The sequence below is a fragment of the Babylonia areolata genome, chromosome 3, assembly GCF_041734735.1.
Source record: "Babylonia areolata isolate BAREFJ2019XMU chromosome 3, ASM4173473v1, whole genome shotgun sequence".
NCBI lineage: Eukaryota > Metazoa > Mollusca > Gastropoda > Neogastropoda > Buccinidae > Babylonia > Babylonia areolata.
The window spans coordinates 5,656,431-5,677,321 of NC_134878.1; the positions used below are offsets into that span (position 1 = coordinate 5,656,431).

Below are 20,891 nucleotides of genomic sequence, written 5' to 3' on the forward strand. Positions count from 1 at the left end.
CTGATTGATTACATGGTGTTTGGATACTTCACTAAAGTCGCCATTTTCGGTAAACGTAGAAAAACCTCTAAGGGGCATAAAAAACTGGCGGTCAATCAAAAAAACAACAGGCTGCCTTAGTGACCCGGCGCGGCTCCAGGGGGGCGCTCAATTTCACACGCGAATCTGTGTCATTCAAAATCAAATATTAGGTACCTGCACACCCATCAGACATTTATGTAACGGTTTACAAATATGACTTTTTGTTATAATTACCGGGTGCCATCAAGTCACATTGTTTTCGGATAGAGTTCATTGCCTTGCGGGTATGTATTTGGTTTCTCAAACACAACGTCATTATTCAGGCATTTTTTACTGCCGATGGCTGCAAGCGCGTTGGGTTACACGAAGGTCAGGTAGCTTGCAGATATATGAGCCGTAGGAGATGTCGAAAAGTCACCCTTTACACGAGGCTGATCACTGAAGATTCGACCGGGACAGATTCAAGTAGTGCAACCTTGAACCACTCGGCTATGGCGGCCTTATCCGTTAGGGGAAATAAGGAAAGTAAGTGCAGACAGCTTTCCCATGCTACTGAGAACAGGCATTGATAATTCCTACCATCACAGCGTTTGATGTCTAACAGTTGCATTTAAACCTTTCGTTATTTTTTGTCACATGTTAAATTTACAACACACATGTTGGCCGTGGTCACACTGCTCTGCTTGTTGGATGCATATACGAGGCACCCAAGGAGTGTGATCAGGGAAACATAAAACAAGCGTGTTTATCAACTCCAGCTAAAAGTCAAAGCAAGGAGTTCAACGTTCTGTTCATTCTATGCTCAGAAGGATCCCACAGGCCAGAACATTGCATGTGTGGACACGCTGGCGCTCCCCGTGTGTCGCGTTCAATGGTATTATGCTTGGACCGAAGAATTCAGGTTCTCTTCGGTGGATTGGATTTAATTGATTGGTTAAACTTTGTCGAACTACATATCCTTTGGGCTTCATATTTGTTCATTGTGTAATATATGAAAACAATAATGGATTCGATAACGTGAATCATTTCGAGAAAAAAGACGTACGACAGTATTTACACGCATGCAAACAAACTGGAATGAGAAAGAGAGAGGAGAGAGAGGGAGGGTGGGTGGCGGGGTGGCGCGGGTTGACGAGCGAATGGGAACTATTCATTCCAATTCAATAACTAGAAGAAGGGGGTCGGGAAGGGTGTGGTGGATAGAACTTATCAGTGAGTGTTCTAAGGCAGCACAGAACAGGAACATTGTGATCATTTATAAGGGATCTACTTATTACGTGAAGGATGCGAGAGAGATGTTGCATAGGGGTGTGGCTCAGATTTTTGTTGGGACGTGTCAGGCAAATGTTTTTGTATTCGAGTGAAGGGGGCCGAGGTGAGAGGGGCTCCACGAGAGTTTGTACACACAAGAATGAGGTAGTCTAGTGTAATATTCCGGATGGACTACGGCTTTATGCGGATTGACTGTCTCTGATTCATTGTTGTGTGGTTAACGGCTTTCAGAAAATAACGTTGGAAGGTGCGTCGATTTTGTTGTTTGTGTTGTTGTTGGTTTTTTTCTCATGAACTTGTGGAAGACTATTTTTTTTTGTAAACATGTTGAACCTGGATTGATGTAGGGTTCCCCACAGTTAGTTCTCAATTGGGGCCCTTTTTCATGTGTTAGGCTCTTTAAACCAGTGATTTTCCTACTCAACCAGTGATTCATTTTTCTATGGAAAATACTTTGTATGGTAAGACCAACTTAGGATTAAAACACGGTATTTCCCGCTGCTACTATAAGCAGCACGGCTGTTGTATCATTCTTCCTGTGTTAATCCGAATTTCAGGTAAAAAATGAAGACTTTTAACTTTACGTTTATGTCTTGTATATTTACCCGATCCACAGATGATAGGACCCTTCTCCGTTTCGTTGCCGGTATGTCTGTTCAAATAATGGCAGGTCTTAATCTATTTGTCTGTGCTCGTAACAAGAAAAGCAAAATCGCAAATTTGACCAGAACCGAAAAAATGTAAACCACCCATTCACCGAGATTTCACCTGCCATCAGATTCAAGAGTCCACTTTAACTCGAATGCGACCCACTGAAATTTTAAAGCGGAGCTGGAATCAAAGGCAGCCATGCGGCCAGCAGGCATGTTTCCCTTACGTGTGAATGGTTCTGTCCTTACCTTTGATCTATTACGGCATGGTAATTAGCAAACACTCTGCGCAGGGTCTGCTGCCTGCTTAGCTTTACGAGGACTTTGTTTTCAGCAAATAAAATATCAACCCAAACCCCCCAGCACATTCTCGATATCCAAATTCCAAGAACAGACATCTGCATTTGGGCAGGCCGAGGCCTACTGGTTCGTGGTATGCACCCCTCCATTTTGGTGTGTTATTTTTATCTTTTAAATTTCTTCTATTGTCTATGGTTCATAACAAGCGAACATTAATTAGTTATTCGAGAAAAGACGGAATTCAGTAGAGCGTTCGTTTTCACATATTCCGACAACGCGTAGTCTTTTATTTATTTACTTTCAGTGTCAACCTTGATCGGACAGACAGGCAGTAATGGACCTTCAGTCTGAATTGTTCGGTGTTGGAGAATTCATCCGAAAGAACTGGATATTTCCGAAGTGATTATCTTTCATACAGCCCGTCCAATGCTATTGGCAACTTTGTTCGATTTATCGAAGTCGAACAGTGATTAAAACAGATTTGAAACTTTGATACATCTATAATTATCACCGTAAAACTATGAAATGCTGATCTATGTAGGATGTTTAGGATAGAATTGATCCGTTTCCAGCACACAACTTTCAAACACTCGTTTCTGATGGTGTGGAAAAGTATTTGAACTCACATTTAGATGGATACACACGCGCACGCGCGAGCGCGCGTGCGCACGCAGATGCACATAGGTACACATACATTAGGATATAATCATTATCAGTTAGTGTTTGCCTTTAAGATCAACCAATGTATTTGTCGTTCTTGTGAGTGTGTATGGCATATTCATGTGATTATTTGTATTTTTTAATCCACGTAGTCCAATAGAAACAAGCTTGATTATCATAATTATTTGAAAAGAAATTAACCTTGACAGTCTCCAGTGTTGATCATCCCGAGGCAGTATGAACTGGTTGTCAACATGCCAATAAAATTTTAATGGAAAACTTGTCAAAAGTGAACAAATTTCTACTCGTGTAAAAACTTGTTTTTGTAGAGCAGGATTTCGGATTACAGCACGATGTAAAAATAAATGTATTCTGAAGCCATAAATATGAAATATACACATTGTTGTACTAATGTGCCGTTGATATATCTTTTTTCTCAGTGTCATACGTTCTGTCTCAAAACACTCTTTTCCACCCCACTTTCCACCGTTCGTCTCTTTCACTCTCCTCAAGTGTTTATCGTAGGCCCTTTACTATTCTCAATATATATAAACGACCTGCCTCTCCATATGAAATCCGTCAGCAATTACTGAATCTTCATAGACGGGGGCTCAAGCTGATAATCCTTGAAAAGACTTCCCCGTTGGACTCAGACTAAAAACAAGCGAATATTCTCCCACAAACCCGTAGATTAGAGTACAGCAAACGAATAACAATGCACAGAATTATGACAGGGAATACACCACCAACGTTGATAAACACATTTTCTGTAAGTTCATCAAGGAAGCCCCCAAAAGTACATATTCCAGTCCCAAGAACTGATATGTTAAATCCAGTCTGGTCTACTCAGGCGCCAATGAAACTCACTCCCAGAAGCAATTAAGCAACACCATTGCCCAACCACCTTCATAAAACAATTCCTGTCCCACCTTATGTCATAATGTGTTATGCTTTGCTCATCTCGTTGATACTGTTTGTCACTTGTGTACGGTTGACGGCTGGGAACCCTCCTCACCCACCGCCGCCCATCCAGTCCATCGCATATCAGCGTGCCTCTGTCCCTCTCTTACATTTTTATCATATTATTCTCTTTTTACTTTGTGTTACGTATGGAATTATGCTCCCCTTTGGCAAAAAAGAAAAGAAGATATGCGTATATCTATGTATAAGTATCAGTGTATTCATATTTGCAGTAGCGTAGTTTTGATAACATACACTACAGACGTGTGTGTGTGTGTGTGTGTGTGTGTGTGTGTGTGTGTGTGTGTGTGTGTGTTCTTTGACTCACTTGTGTAAACAAAGTTAGTCTATGTTTTAACCCAGTGTTCGGTTGTCTGTGTGTGCGTGTGTATGTGGTAAACTTTGACATTGCCATTTTCTCTGGAAATACTTTGTCTGCCAATACCAAAATTGACTTAAACATAGTATGAAAAACAAACTTCACAGTCATACCAATAACAGGTTGTAAGTCTCCCGAATTAAGTCGTATTTCAAAATCATTAACGATTTATTTCGTTGAGATGCGTTCCGATATCTCTAAAAAAAAATTCTAAAAACCGCTTTCCACTGTGTTTGGACAACTAGAAGGTAGGTTGTGTTCAAAGACGACATGACCTCGTGTTTCTTGTTCACAGTTTAAAGGAAAGAAACACAAATTCTGGACAGAATACTTACAGTGATACTAACTACACCTTCGACGTGTTTACTGCATAAAGGCCTTCAAGACTCACTTGTTATACTCTTTAAAAAAAAAGATCTAATCGTTAAAATGTGTTCTGTATTTGTTATTATAAAGCTTCGGGTTAAAAAAAAGAAAGAAAAAAAAGTCCTGACGGCAGATTCGAACCCCACGTGTTTGGGTGCGAAGAAACTGTCTTACCCAATACACTATCGTGGCTCCTTAACTGACGTTCAAAACTTTAACATTTAAACATGCTTTTTTTTTAAAGGGCGATAAATCGATTGCCGTATTCGCAGTGAGAACGCTGTTTAAATCATATTATTCTGGTGTATCTTGGGCATTCAAAAAATCTTTAAGGGCAATTAAAAATTCTTTTTAAGTCCGCGGTAAAGGATACGTGGCTATCGCCTCAATCACACTGCTACATTTAGCCGTTTTCTCTGGATCTAGATAGATGTACAAGTTTAGTTACACCCGCCTGGAATCGTAGGACACACACGGTCCATTCAATTTCTCTTTTATGTTCATTCTAGTTTTATAGTTTTAAAGTTGATATGAAAATCGAGTATTTTGTTAAGCTAATAACATGTGGAGCCAAGTACAAGTACTTCTAAACGTCGTATAAAGTGAAAAGGACTTCATTTTGAGAAAGGTCAAGACTGGAAATTTTTACGTTTCATCAACTCTCATGGTTTATTATTTTTAACTGTGAATCCCAACTGATTTTGTTGATATTTTTTATGGAAGTTTGGGGCATAATCCAGTAAGTGATGAGGCGTTCACAAATCTTTCTCTGAATAAATATTTAACGGTCTCCTTCTCCTACTTTCCATCGCATGTTATTGTGTATTGTCGATTGAATATAGGATAGAACGGGCAGGTCAACAACTTGAAACAAAATGGCGTCCTTCGCGTTCGCGAAGAATATGAGCACGCGCTTTGAATATGTATAAACATGTGTATGCAACTGATTTTTGCCCATGACCTTCAGGGCTCAGCCAATAGATCTATAAAGTCCACTCCGTAGTATTGATTTTAGTATTTTTCGAAAAAGACCACTTTGAAGAATGAACATAGTGAAAGCCCTGTACACTGAGAGTAAAACACACAAGCCTTTTATGTATTGAGTATAATTTCAAAATGTAATGTTTAAGATGAGAAAGATCAGTTTAAAGCAAATGAACCCCCCTAACATTAATTACAAATTTCCCTTTTTTTTACTGTCTGCAGCAAAGACATGCACCAGAAATATAACTTCCATGCTTAGCAAAAGAAGTTCCTGTTTGAACAAAAAATGATAAAAATGACTGCTCTTGTTGTGTCAGAGTATCAGATCAAAGTGCCAAGTCTAGAGAATAAAAAATATATAAATATAACAGGTGCATATAATTTGGTTTCTTTTTATGTTTTTGTGTGTGCCCATCCTAGAGGTGCAATATTGTTTTAAACAAGATGACTGGAAATAACTGAATTTTTCCTATTTTTATGCCAAATTTGGTGTCAACTGACAAAGTATTTGCAGAGAAAATGGCAATGTTAAAGTTTACCACACACACACACACACACACACACACACACACACACACACACACACACACACACACACACAGACAACCAAACACAGGGTTAAAACATACACTCACTTTGTTTAGACAAGTTAATCAAAAATGGAATCGATCTGAGTTGGCTGTGTGCCGCATTATGAAGAAGAAGCTGTTATTTGTAGCAGGAAGGTGGAAGGTGGCAGAATGGTTGAGACGCTCAGCTGCCAATTTAGCGAGTCCGTGAGGGCGTGAGTTTAAAACCCGCTCTCACCCTTTCTCATAAATATATTTATATGATAGGTACACACTGCAAATCATACATCATGTAAACGTCAGTTTCCTCAAGACCTGACTAACTTGAGCGCGTTAATTGGGTTCTGCTGCTGGTCAGGAAACTCAGTGCCCCAGCAGCAGATGTGGTGTAGCGAATGATCCATCCGAACGCATTGACGCCTCTTTGAGAAAACGGTCGGGCTGTTGGCTCAGCTGTGGTCTACAGTAACTGCAACTGAAGGCCATCTTCAGGGCCACCGTGACCGGGCAGCCAGTCTTCATAGTGCTCTGTCTGTCAACAACCTGCACGTCCCATGACAGCAGACTACCGCTGACCAGCAAAGGGAGCGACAGAGCCACAAGCCGTCACTCGCAGCCGTCTTTGGGCGTGAGTTTTGCGACCTTCGTGCCTTGCACCCGTCAACATGAACGCCCAATGCAGTAGCAGCCATGCGTAAAGTCAGAACGCACGCCGTCTTCTTCTTCCATTAATGCTCAGCGGTCATAAGTTTGACCATTACTTGCATTTTTATGTGTGCTGGGTATTTTCGTGTCTCCATAACCCACCGAACGCTGACATGGGTTGCAGGATCTTTAACGTGCGTATTTGATCTTCTGCGTGCGTATACACACGAAGGGGGTTCAGGCACTAGCAGGTCTGTACATATGTTGACCTGGGAGATCGAAAAAATCTCCACCCTTTATCCACCAGGCGCCGTTACCGTGATTCGAACCCGGGACCCTCAGATTGAAAGTCCAACATCTAAACCACTTGGCTATTGCGCCCGTCGATGCGAGGAAGGATGTCAGTGCTGCCCCCGAGACCATCAACGTGACTGAGTTCGAAAACTTGAGAGGCGTTCCAAGGCAACGCTGGCTGGTCCCAAACCACTGACAGAGACTACCACTGCATCAGTGATTAAAACCAGTTGAGTGCCAGAGAATTTTGTATTTAGAAAAAAGAAAGAAAAGTGCACTCCCTTTGCCAGGTAATTTTTAGGATTCGGGGGTAATAAAAAAAAGAATTCTAGCACAAAAACTATGGGAGATACAGATAGAAAGTAAACGTTTTTGTGAAGGAAAATGAATGTAGATTCTGCTTCTGGGCTTTTTTTCCCAATTAGATTTATTGCAGATAACTGTTCACACATATATAATGTCAATCTCTAAAACATATGGGCATGTGCATTCATTTGTGCAGCTACACTCACACATTGCTCCAACAGTCACCTCACAACTCCCTCCAATACTCACACACCACTAGATCATTGCACACACACACACACACACACACACACACTCACTGTAAGGAAAATGGTATCCTATTTTCCTAGATCCGTTTTTTTACAGGGCAACATTTATATCGGGGGATTGGGAATTGTTTCTTTTGAAAAATGGTTTCACGTGCATTTTTGTAATCATACCATGAGTTACGAATGTGATGTGCTGCTGTGAAGTGCAGATTTTTGCCAGATGGTGTCATGAAGCTGTCCAGGTTAGGGACATTTTTTTGCCTGTAAAGGTATGTTGAAAATTATTGCACTCGGTTTGAAATGACTTTTGGCTATGTTTTGTGATGGGATATTGACCATAGTATATAAAAGCAGGACATTTGAATAGATAATTTAGGTAGCGTTTAAATCAGATACATTGATATGTTGTGGTTGATTTGATGTTGTTGTAAAGCTTGTATGGGTAATCAGTACTTGGTGCTTTGATGATATACAGTTAGGTTGATAATAGATAATAGTTAAATTTGTCTTAGTTTTGTTGGACTATTCGATGGCTAAGAAATGGTAATTTTTTGAAACATTGAATTGTGTAGTAGCTAAGCAGCTACATTTTGTTATTTCCTGATGGGCTGAATGGGAATCATTTTAAGGTAACTGTATTTTGCATTACTTAGAGTGGTGAATGGACATTGTTTTTCAAGCGAATATATTTTTTTTATATATTAGCTTCAGTGATAATTGGAATTTATGTCAATAGTATTGGATGAAGATTTCCTCTTCAGTGTTTATGTAAAGGTATGGTGTCTATGTTTTGTTTGTCCTCTTAGGTTTCTAGGAATAATATTCAAAACATGGTCTGTAGTGGGACTGGAAATGAGGGGGGTTTGCATCCAGAAAGTCAAGGAAATGACGCATACTAAAAAGGTGCAGGCATCTAGTGGCTGGGGACAGGCCACGGGTTTTGTTTTGTGCCGAGGTGCCAGGGACTGGGCACGGGACTTCATGGAACTGGATGGTGGGACCATCGGGACGAACTTTTGGGAATACTAACATTTTTACCCGTCCACTCTTCGATGTTGAAGTCAGAAATAAAATCTACCCAAATGGGTATACCGGCTTGTGACAAAGTTGTGCACCATCTCTGGTTCGACATTCTTATATTATAATTAACATTTTTGCCCGTCTGCAGTACAAAACATACGTGAGAAAGTCCAAAACGGGTGAAAATGTTAATTATATATATGTTTGTCGACTATAGTAGAGGATTTTAAAACGAACTTGTCGAGATTAGAAAGGTGTCTAAAAAGGGGTGCTTTTTGGGGCATTCCATGCACCTAGCAAGGGGCTTGGAAAGAATGGGGGATACGCAATGTGAAAGAAAAAATCGGACCCACGGGTAATTTCGAAGTTACCCGTCTGTGGTACAAAACATACATGAAAACGATTAAGACGGGAGTGTGTATCTATACACACAAGTTTGGGTCAGTACTCGTAATGAAACTTGTCTCCGTTCTAAACGCCGGTATGTCCGAGTTTGTGGGGCATTCCATGCATCAAGCAATGGGCTTGAAATAGAAAAATTCGTAAAGAAATCGGGAAGCTTGTCGCTGTCATATCTCCAGGAGCGGACATGCGCGAACGGGACGTATAAGGCAGTTCGATCGAAAGCCGCGGTCAGTGTAAGCGATCATCGCCAGGTTATTTAAAGTGAAGACGGAATGAACTGTACCATGCTTCGCGAGAGGATGAAAACAGAGTGAGGGACGAGACAATAGGTTCTGATCCTAACATGAACATGACAGAAAATAATAAAACAGCTTGCATGAAACACTCACGTGTGTGCGACGGAAAAAGAGGATGGCGGCAGTCTCCTGTGCCGTGGTGGGTCCGTTCTTTTCGGCCTGTTTCGTTGTACGTCCTTGCTGTATCGGTTCCGACAGCACTGACCGGGTACACGTGGAAATCGCACACCATTCCCTGTATTGCAGTGCTCAAATGTGTTGCACAGAGGACTTCACATTAAAAATGAGCGGGACTGGTGGAACCTTCCTGAACAACGTGCTGTGCAGAAAAGTCACATACCGAAATAGGAAAGTGCATTTAAACGGCCGAGTCAGTGTCCGTGCTGAACTTAACTGTTTCAACTGGACAGCTGGACGTCCCTTTCTCGTTAGTGATGCTTGCGCCGGCTGTGAATGTTCAAGTCAGCGATTTCACGTGCGTGTGTGTGTTGAGAACTTCATTCCGTGATTGTCCGTGGTGTGTGTTAGACAGCTTGTTCCCTCGACAGCACGCGTCACAAACGTGTGTGCTGTGTCCTGTGTTGCATGTCAGTGTGCTCCTGGCCTTCCGTGGAGAACTGAGGGCGAGACATATTTAGCTCCACAGATGGCCATTCTTTCCGTACGCACACAGTTGTTCATGTTACGTTCTGAACCCATCAGTTGTCTAGTCCTCCACTCTTGTTTTCATCCTCCCGCTGAAGCACGGTGCAGTTCATTCCGGCTTCACTTCAAGTACAAGATTGTCAGTGCACAGTAACCTCTTTCCTACGTCCCCTTCGTGCACATCCACTTCGGCAGACAGGACAGGTCATGCATGTACAATCACAACATTCCTTCAACATGTCTGGCAGTGTAGTGACAGCTTCATTCCGTGTTTGCCAGTGAGTCCGTATAGTTGCCGGGGCTCAGGCCGACTTCATTCCGTGACTTATATTGTGCGTGCCAGTGTACACTCACAAGTTCATTCCGTGATAATGTGTGTAGGGTTGACAACTTCATTCCGGGATTGTGTGTGTAGGCACTGACAACTGATTTCATTTCGTGGTTTGGTGCCGACGGTGTACACTGACCAGTGACAATTTCATTCCGTCAAAGTGTGTGTGGGGCTCTGCGCAAAACATGTGGATTCGTGTACTACATCGTTAAGTACAATCGCAAACCCTTGTGTCGTCGTGCACTGTCGTTTTCAGCCTCGCGCGAAGGACTCCACACTTCATTCCGTTTACAGTTTCGAAGTGCACAACTCAATACCCCCAAAGCAGCACTCCATTTTTAGACACCTTTCTAATCTCAGCAAGTTCGTTTTAAAATCCTCTTCAATAGTCGACAAACCTATATATATATACTTAACATTTTCACCCGTTTTGGAGTTTTTCACGTATGTTTTGTACTGCCGACGGGTGAAAATGTTAATTATAATATAAGCATGTCGAACCAGACATGGTGGACACGTTCGTCAGAAACGGGTATATCCATTTGGGTAGATTTTATTTCTGACTTCAACATCGAAGAGTGGACGGGTAAAAATGTTAATATTTTTGGGAATTGGTACAGAAGATGAACGTGATGGTGGGACCATCGGGACTTGCTGAGTGAGGAGCCAGGAGCTGGCGAGACTGCTGAAGAACATTCAAGGCGGTGAAGTTAAAATTGTTTTCCCCCATAAAAAAAATATATATTCCAGTCCAGGCCATGATTAGCAGCTTTTGATATCTTTCTTAATAATAAAGAAAAGGGTGTGGTTAATAAGTGTTTTCGTGTTTTGGGGAGAACACGTTCTGATCGGAGTGACAAGTGAACAGATAGCATGCATAGACTTACAAGCAAGCACATTCATTCTTATGTAGTTATTTCTGTCTGGCTCTTTCTTTACACACACACACACACACACACACACACACACACACCCTGCAGTTTCCACAACACACATGTGCACAAGCGCAGAAAAACACCAACTCTCATGACATACATACATTCAAGTGCACATGCACACATGTACTGCCACAGTTTTGCTTCTGTGGTTACACAAAACTCCAGGAACTAGCGAAGGGGTTTGGTGAAGATCTCCCAGACCATGATTAGTATGTTGTTCAGTCAACAGTATTTGAGAAGGCCCAGAGAGACCCATCTCTATTTTGAAGAAACTTGCGCATTTTTTCTTTGGAAATGTCAGTATTCAACTGATTAGTAATGGCTCGTTCTCTCTCTTTCAGGTTAGACATGCGGCTGCTCCCTCTCTCTACAATTCTTTGTGTGAGGCAATCAATAGTGTGATGGCCTTGTACATGGCTTTTGCGATATTCTTTTACTTTTCTTTAGATTTCAGATTTTCACAAAGATAGTGAGAGAGAGAGAGGCACCCAGACACTCATGAAAACGTTGAACAGATAGAGGGAAATTGTGAAGCATACACATGCAAACTTTTGGAGAGAGAATGGTGCAAATATGAGACAGAGACTGAAACACTCGAATACTTTCAAAGAATAGCAAACAGAGCGAGACCAAAAAAGTGACAGAGAGGGAGGGATAGTAAAATAAAGACTGTCTCACAAAATCTGATTAAATGGAAATACTCACATCTGGCACAAAAACTTTATTCAATGGAATGCTAATCATAAAAAAAAATCCAATCATCTCATCTGAAAAATGAACACTTGAAACCAGTGTATTCAGTGATGTGTAATCTTCCATTGTTATTTCAAGTCTTTCCATTTTGTGATATCAGATGGAAGCAGTCAGTGATTCTACCTTGCATATGCACAGACACACACACAAAGGTAACATGCATGTACATCCTTCCCTCCACTTATGCACTCACTCAGGAAGAAAGCTTCTGCCTCCTGTCAAATACTGAACATGCAGTAGTGCGAGTACTGATGCCAGGTCAAAGTATCCACAGCATCAACTCCAGCCTTCAATGGTCACACTTTTTACAGACTGACAGCAGCACAGTACAAACACCAACTGTTTGTGTGCATGTGTGTGTGCGCATGCATCTTGGATGCCCATGAATGTTATGTGTGGTGTGCAGATGAGCATGTGTGTGTTAGACTAAAAAAAAAAAAAGTGTGTGTGTGTGATTGCATGTGTCTAGAATGTGCATGCATGTTCTGTGTGAATGGTTTGAAGATGAGAAAGACTATTAAAAAAAAGAAAAAAAAAAGTGTGTGTCTGTGCGTGTGTGCAAGACTGAGAACACAAGCCAGGAGGGGTGTCAACTACAAAGTTAAAACCAACAGAATATCAGAGAATGATGAAGAACATTATAACAAACTCAGAATGCTTAAATATCAAAGCCCATTGTATCAAAGTGAAATAGCAGTATGAAACTAATCTTGGATGGTTCAATGTTTTCGTTTTATTAAATTTTTTTGTTCAAGTAATAACTGTGCCCCATTTCTTTTGAAGACAGTCCTCTGCTACCTTGCATCATTCAAAACAATGTAACTGTCACATTTGTCACACTGAAAAAAAAAAAATCAAATCCTCAGGGAAAGTCAAAACTGCTGCTATCAATAGTAGAAAAATACAGTAAATCATTTTGACAGTCTTGTGTGTTTCAGTTGAAAATTCTTTATCAGACGACACAATCCCATCATCTGCACCGTTTCAGTGGCATTACTCCCATGCTGCTCATTTAGATTCCCCCATACACAGCCACACCCGGGTTCGTCCATCACAGTTCCAGCATCAGCAGTCCGCAGGGAGCCATTGATATTAGGTCGCCGAGATGACACAATCTTATGCATTAACCCCTCCCCCCCCCCCTTTCCCCACCTGAAAGATCTCAGCCAGTTTCTTCTAAATACTGTGTTCTGGTTACATAAAATAATGTAAAAATCCACAAAGTATGTCATGACCAACCAATCAAACAATGACCAACCAATCATTGGGTCAAGATCATTGCTCTCACCAGCAGCAAAATCCAGACAATGAAAGCTTTCTCTCATGAAGGCCTCAAACCGCAGATAATTTTATCACTGATGGTCAAATGATTTTTAAATGCACTGTTTACATTTCAACTTGGGCTGTTTATCTGTCTGTCTGTCTCTCTCTCTCTCCACACACACATATATATATATATAAAAGAACCGACATAATGAGTACAGAAATGCTAAAAAACATATGCAAAACTTAAGTCACATTTATCAATCTATATGCTATGGCCTATCACTTGTAATGTACCCACCTAGGAAGCAAGATAAAGTGTCTTCGGGTATCACACAAGCCAGGTTACTTCTCCACCAGACAATTTGGATGTTAGTCTTTCAGGCAAGTCAGTCCAATGTGCAGAGTATGTAACATGTACATAATGATAAAAAGCCCAGGGATGTGGGATTCCGAAATGACTGGGTCTGAAATGGCTCAGGCAGCAGTCAAATTGTATTGTATTTGTATTTCTCTTTATCACAACAGATTTCTCTGTGTGAAATTCGGGCTGCTCTGCCCAGGGAGAGCGCGTCGCTACACTACAGCGCCACCCCTTTTTTTTGTATTTTTTCCGGCGTGCAGTTTTATTTCTTTTTCCTATCAAAGTGGATTTTTCTACAGAATTTTGCTAGGAACAACCCTTTTGTTGCCATGGGTTCTTTTACGTGCGCTAAGTGCATGCTGCACACGGAACCTCGGTTTATCATCTCATCCAAATGACTAGCGTCCAGGCCACCACTGAAGGTCTAGTGGAGCGGGAGAAAATATCGGCGGCTGAGCTGTGATTCGAACCAGCACGCTCAGATTCTCTTGCTTCCTAGGCGGACGCGTTACCTCGAGGCCATCACTGCACTGTAAAATAAACACGGAAGTGAAAGCCCATGGCAGAGAGGCTTTCTCCTTGCAATATCCTCTTATGAAAACCCACTTTCACAGGTAACACATTGGTAACAATACATATAAACAAACTATATGAAAAGAAGTCTAGAAGGGTAGTGATTGATTTGGGTAACACAGTCTTCTTTAGAAAGACATGGCCAGATTTCAAATGAAAAAAAACAACCACCCAAAAAAAAAAATCGTGATTACCAAGGGTGATCACATGGATGGGGAACCATTTTAAAGACAACAGAATGAAGCATGGTACATAGAAAAGAACACTTCAATCAGACCAAAAAAAAAAAAGAAAAAAAGAAAAAAGACAAAGCCAAATATTCCATATTTTATTTTATTTTATTTGAAAAAGGCATAAATAAACCATGTACCTATTCTTATCAGCTGTTCTATAAAAAGCGTTAAGACAATGGAGGTCTTACATCTCCAACAAAATGCAACTTTTTGAAACATTATCCATTACTGTATACTGCTCGTAATAACAAAAAACAAAAAACAAACCAAAAAGAAACAAACAAAAAATAACAACAACAACAACAAAAACCCACACACAACTGACGCACTACCTCTGTCAAGATAATCAAAACCACTCTTCTTGTGATACAATACATATATATTTAAATGATTTCCTGCTGAATTGGATATGAATATAGCTGGACACGAATCACAATTACAGTCAACCCATAGAATTCTGCACACGGAGTTTGTAAACTGCAAGGGAGCGTTCATCATAACTTCCTTTTTACAGCAGTAAAAAAGAATATCATGTGACCAATGGTGTGTATTGAAAAAAAAAATCATCAATCAATGGTATGGATTAAAAGAATACAATCAAACAATGCTATGGATATAATGGTATGGATAAATAAAAATTCATAACAATTGTGGATTTAAAAAATCAATCACAACAGTTGTTGATTATCTCATTGCTACAGGTGACTTTTGTTAACTAGACAGTGCACTGCCATAGGTGACTTTTGTCGACACTGAGTGGTCATGTTGATAAAGACCATTTTTTCACACTGTAAGAAAGCTTGATGGCTGCAGCCAGTTTCCCGCCAATAGAACAGTGACTAACCTTTGCCCCCCTGAACAAGTCCACTGTGTTGTTTTGACATGAACTGAAGCCTGTGACTGACAGCACCGTTTCTAAAATATTTGGTGCTGGGGAGCGTTTTTCACAAAGAAACCTGATAGTGAAAGAGTTTAAAAAAATCAATCAGGCAACAGCATGGATAAGAAATAAACAATTCAATCATACAACCACCACCTTTTTCTCATAGCCCACCTCTTCAAACACATGGTTGTGTCTCTTCCTTGCCAGAAAACCCAGCCACTCAGCATTTTCCTTCTCAATAATGATGTTCTCTTCCAGCTCAGAGTCTGAGCTCTGATGCTGACCACCTCGTTTCCATGACAACGGAGAAGCTGGTCTCTGCTGTTTGTGAGCCTTGGAAGCAGCCATGGCCAGCTTGCGGAGAATGTCTGGGCTGAACTCCTGCCTGTATTTGGTGTGGAGTTCCTTCACAATGGCCACAGAATCACCTGTTCAATGAACAACAAAATGCATCGCCATTATCACCTGATCAATGAACAACAAAATGCATTCTTACAATCAAAGTACACGCATGCATAATTCATATGCATGCACTCACACATACCAACACTTAGTCTGAATTGTGTGTGTATGTGAAAACAAACGTCGTTGTACACATGCAAAAAATGCAAACGTTTAGCATCAAACATATATCATATAAATTTTCATTCCTTAACAGCGACACATGTAGCCATTAACAAGAAATGCCATGCTGTCTGTAACATATAGTACACAGTGAATTCCGATGTGTCATTGACAGTCACTTCTGCCTATTCCCAGCAAAGACAGCAGAAGCAGTCTTTTTGGACGGTCAATACACTGAATATGTGATCTGAAGCCATGTGATGTCCCAACTGATGAACTCGTGAAAAAGTAAAGATGGGAATTTTAATGTTTTACTGAAGGGAAAAAGAATAAGCAACAAGCTTCTTTTCACTATGCCCTCACACAAAAAAAGCTTGAAAACAGGACAAACAAGATGGAGAAGAAGAAGAGAGAAAATGAAGGAGGAGGAAATAAAAGCAGCAAAGAAAAAAAAATCAACCAGATGAAATCAATATACCTTAAAGAAAAACAAAAAAAACATCAACTGAATGAAATCAATATATCTTAAAAGTGAAAAACAAACTGAGTGAAAATTGAAAAGAAAAAGAAAAAACCCACAAAATATATAATTCTCTAATGATAGAAACGAAATGGAAAACAGCTACAGATTCATAAAAATTAAATCATGTCTTGAAGAATGAGAGAAAAAACAAAACAAAAACCGAACAAAAAACCAAATAAAAATTGAAAAAGCAAAACGAAAAAAGAAGCAGATTTGCATATTCTTCTAACACAAATAAATATAAAAATCAAACAGTAATTAAAAAGCAAAATCAGAACAAAAAATAATATCATGATTGTGTACATTTGATGATTTGGGAGAGAGAGAGAGAGAGTGAGAGAGAGAGAGAGAGAGAGAGAGAGAGAGAGAGAGAGAGAGAGAGAGAGGAGGTGAGGTGGATGAAAGAGGGAGGAAGGGAACGAAGAACATTCAATTGACTTTTGGCATGATACCATGGCCTGGGGGCTGGGGGCTTGGGGGGGTGTAAAACAATTCAGCATTATGTCTGTCACCATTCCAATGCTGAAGAACAAGTGTCTCTCTACTTTTCTTTCTTTTTTTTTTTCCAAAGCATTTGTGGGTTGAATAAGTTTGGATTGAAACAGTTTACATTTGTGATGTTGATGACACCTCATCTGAATCGAATCAACTTCACTCTGATAGACCTGATGTTTACAGAAGATGGAGAGAGACACAGAAAGAGAGAGACACAAAAGAAAAAAAATAGAAGGAAAAAAAAAGAAGAAAAAAAAACAAACCCAGGTGAATGTATTTCAGGTAGTTCCTACCTGAGGGTTCTGTGGGAGGCAGATCCAGAGCCAAGGTGAAGGGGAGCTCCACCTGCTGAAGAATCTGCTGGTTGAACTTGCCGGCGTCAAAACTCATATTCTGCCATCACACACACACACACACACACACACCACAATGAACAGAAATGTACAATTTCACAGAAAAAAAGAAAGGAAAATAAACGTGCACATGGCTGAAGACAAGCAGTTTAAGTTCACCTTAACTCTCTCCATACGAACGGCGAAAGAGACGACGTTAACAGTGTTTCACCCCAATAACCACCATCAAAATATTACCAGCGGAAGGCTCTTACACTGAAGAGGTGAATGTTGACAAAGAATACCACAATTCTGACGACGGAAGCTAAAGGTTGGGTCATTGAGACACCCACTGGACATCCGAGGGGTCTGTGTAAAGGAGAAGAGAGGACTGGCCGTACTGAGTGAGTTAAAAAAAAACAAAAACAGACCAAAACAAACAAGAGACCCAAGGCCACACGCGCTATATCAGGTAAAGGAATCATGACAAGATAAAAAGAGAAAAAAAAAAGTCGTTAAAATGGGTCCTGTATGAACGATTAATAAGCTTGGAAGAAAAAAAAAACAACACAAAAAAAGAAAAAAAGAAAAAAAAGAAACATGCCTACTGGTGGGATCGAACCAAGGACGTTCTATTTGGAAACAAGATGTCTTATCCCGAACGCTATGCCGCATCTGATGTTTCTCGACCAAATTTAATATTCAAAGCTATAGGTCTTTTTTTATCGCAATAAAAATATTATGGTATTTGAGGTAATAACACAATTTACATCATGTTTTCTTGACATATCTCTATCATTTAAGAAATTCTTTCAATTCGGCTGTAAAGGATACGTTGACATTGCCTCAGGCACACTGAAATATCTATAGATCTGCACAAACCAAAACAACAAGAACAAAAAAAGACCCAAACTTACATTCTTAATCGCCTGGACCATCCAGTCAGCAAAGAACTTCCAGCGTGGAACGTAGTAACTGAAAAGACATGACATAAAATGACTGTCAGCCAGAGAGAGAGAGAGAGAGAGAGAGAGAGAGAGTGTGTTTGTGCTACAGTAAGATGTCTCAATAAATAAATCAATTGTGCAGGTGTTCTACATCTAAAACAAAAAAAAATTAAAAAAAAACCTTTTTGAAAAACAAAAAACAGGAAAAAAAGAAAGAAAAAAAAAGTCTGTGCAGTCTCAGCATCTGTGGGTTGAAAATAATTAAATGTGTTGGTGAAAGAAAACTGACTGTCCCTTTGTACTTCTGAATAAATGTGACCAGCTTCTACAAAATGATAGATATGTCGATTTTTCCAAATATAAAGACATATATACCATTGTAAAGAAGACCCAAAGAACTTTCCAATGATGTATAAAACATGTTCTTGGGTTAATAAATGTAGAAGGTATGGTAGATCAAAGTGTGTTAGGAGTGCGGCAGCCATTTTGAGAAAAACAGCTTTAAAGTTTTGCAACTGACTCATGAGATTTTCCCCATATAAATGGGGGTTTGTTTTAGCTGTATGCCTGTGAAAGTTAGGCAGGTTATGAAACTAGGATCTGTACATGCTTTGGGCAATGATATTCACACTTGATGATAATATCAATGTAATTCTGAATGGTTGTTTTGGGGTGTAAAAGAGTTTTTTCCTCTTGATCTCTCAACCAACAAAGCTTCTTTTGTTTTCATTTCTTTTACATCAAAATTAGAATGATGCATATCTAAATTTTGATTTTGTTAAGAACTGAAGTAAACTTTTAAAAAATCTGTTTTTAATTTCTTGTACTTTATATATGCCAGTGTGTGCCAGTGTGGGTGGGTGCGCAGGGGTTAACCGAGTGTGGCCCATTTTTGTTCATTCTTCATTTCAGTGATTTGCCCACTAAGTATCTTCCATTCCCACTTTATTTTGTTGTTATAGATTTACCTATATGTTTATTTTCAGTATATCTTTTTCTTTTATGTTGATATATTCTATCAAGATATCAAATAGATATCAATGAAAAATATGCTGTTTTTCCGGATAATTGCTTCGCAATATTGCATGTAGGTGCAGAAATTAACTAAATTTTCAAATTAATAGTTTGAATTTGGCAAAAACAGCAAGATATGTTGTAATTTAGAAGTTGAACTATGCACTGGTGCAAAAATCTCAATTTACCCCAGATGGACCCTCAACACTGTTTTTGCCTGTATCGCAATTGAATGCAGTGTGAGTATCTGTCATTTCGTGGGAGATGGTCACCAATGGTTTGAATGAATCAGTGCTTTCATCAATCTATCATTTCAACATGTGTATGTGCATGTGTGCGGTTGTGTGTGCACACACGTGTGCATGTGGTTGCATGCTCATGTGCACACGTGTGAGTGTGTGTATGCAAGAGTGCACATGTGGGCATACATTGTGTGTGTGTGTGTGTGTGTGTGTGTGTGTTTGTGAGTGTGTGTGTGTGTGTGTAATACATGCATGCATAACTGCATGTGTGTGTGTGCAAGAGTGCTCATGTGGACATACATTGTGTGTATGTGTGTGTGTTTGTGAGTGTGTGTGTGTGTGCGATACATGCATGCATAACTGCATGTGTGTGTGTGCAAGAGTGCTCATGTGGACATACATTGTGTGTATGTGTGTGTGTTTGTGAGTGTGTGTGTGTGTGTGATACATGCATGCATAACTGCATGTGTGTGTGTGTGTGTGCTCATGCACATTTGAACATGCAAGCATAAGAACATGCGTCTTGGTCCCTGCCTGTGTGTTGCTATCTGCATGAAAGCTATATTATTGTCAACAAAAAGACACACAACAGACTCCAAACCTGTTCCCACACGCCATCCTCACCACAACACATGATACCTGAGGAAGTAACACTCACTCCTTAAAGAGTCCAGCCCACTGCTTTGAAGCATAGTCCACAATCTGCAGAAACAAACGAAAAATATCAAGGCTCGAAATGCCAAAAAAAAACATCAAAAGGCAGAGAAAATGATCAAACAGTGCCTGTTGTTCAGTTTTTTGGGGTGTTGGGGGTGGGGAGGGGGAAAAGGACATCTCAGCTTCTTTCTTAGTGTTGGGGGTGGGGAGGGGGAACAGGACATCTCAGCTTCTTTCTTGGTGTTGGGGGTGGGGAGGGGGAAAAGGACATCTCAGCTTCTTTTTTGGTGTTGGGGGTGGGGAGGGGGAAAAGGACATCTCAGCTTCTTTCTTAGTGTTGGGGGTGGGGAGGGGGAAAAGGACAACTCAGCTTCTTTCTTGGTGTTGGTGGTGGGGAGGGGGAAAAGGACAACTCAGCTTCTTTCTTGGTGTTGGGGGTGGGGAGGGGGAAAAGGACATCTCAGCTTCTTCCTTGGTGTTGGGGAGGGGGAAAAGGACATCTCAGCTTCTTTCGTAGTGTTGGAGGTGGGGAGGGGGAAAAGGACATCTCAGCTTCTTTCGTAGTGTTGGAGGTGGGGAGGGGGGAAAAGGACATCTCAGCTTCTTTCGTAGTGTTGGTGGTGGGGAGGGGGAAAAGGACATCTCAGCTTCTTTCTTGGTGTTGGGGGTGGGGAGGGGGAAAAGGACATCTCAGCTTCTTTCGTAGTGTTGGTGGTGGGGAGGGGGAAAAGGACATCTCAGCTTCTTTCTTAGTGTTGG

At 40.5% G+C, this 20,891-nt stretch overlaps 1 protein-coding gene across 2 annotated transcripts in view; it reads right to left on the minus strand.

Moving 5' to 3' along the window:
- Window positions 1-14,568: 14,568 nt before the first annotated feature.
- The window catches only part of LOC143279683 (alpha-N-acetylglucosaminidase-like), a 39,234-nt gene continuing 32,911 nt past the window's right edge, over window positions 14,569-20,891 (minus strand). For both annotated transcript variants that reach the window (XM_076583772.1, XM_076583771.1), the window contains exons 20-23: window positions 20,134-20,177; window positions 18,190-18,247; window positions 17,234-17,333; window positions 14,569-15,786 (exon numbers count right to left, since the gene is read on the minus strand). In XM_076583772.1, coding sequence (XP_076439887.1) covers window positions 15,497-15,786; window positions 17,234-17,333; window positions 18,190-18,247; window positions 20,134-20,177 — 492 coding nt within the window. In that variant the 3' untranslated portion in view covers window positions 14,569-15,496. The remainder of the gene's footprint in view (window positions 15,787-17,233; window positions 17,334-18,189; window positions 18,248-20,133; window positions 20,178-20,891) is intronic.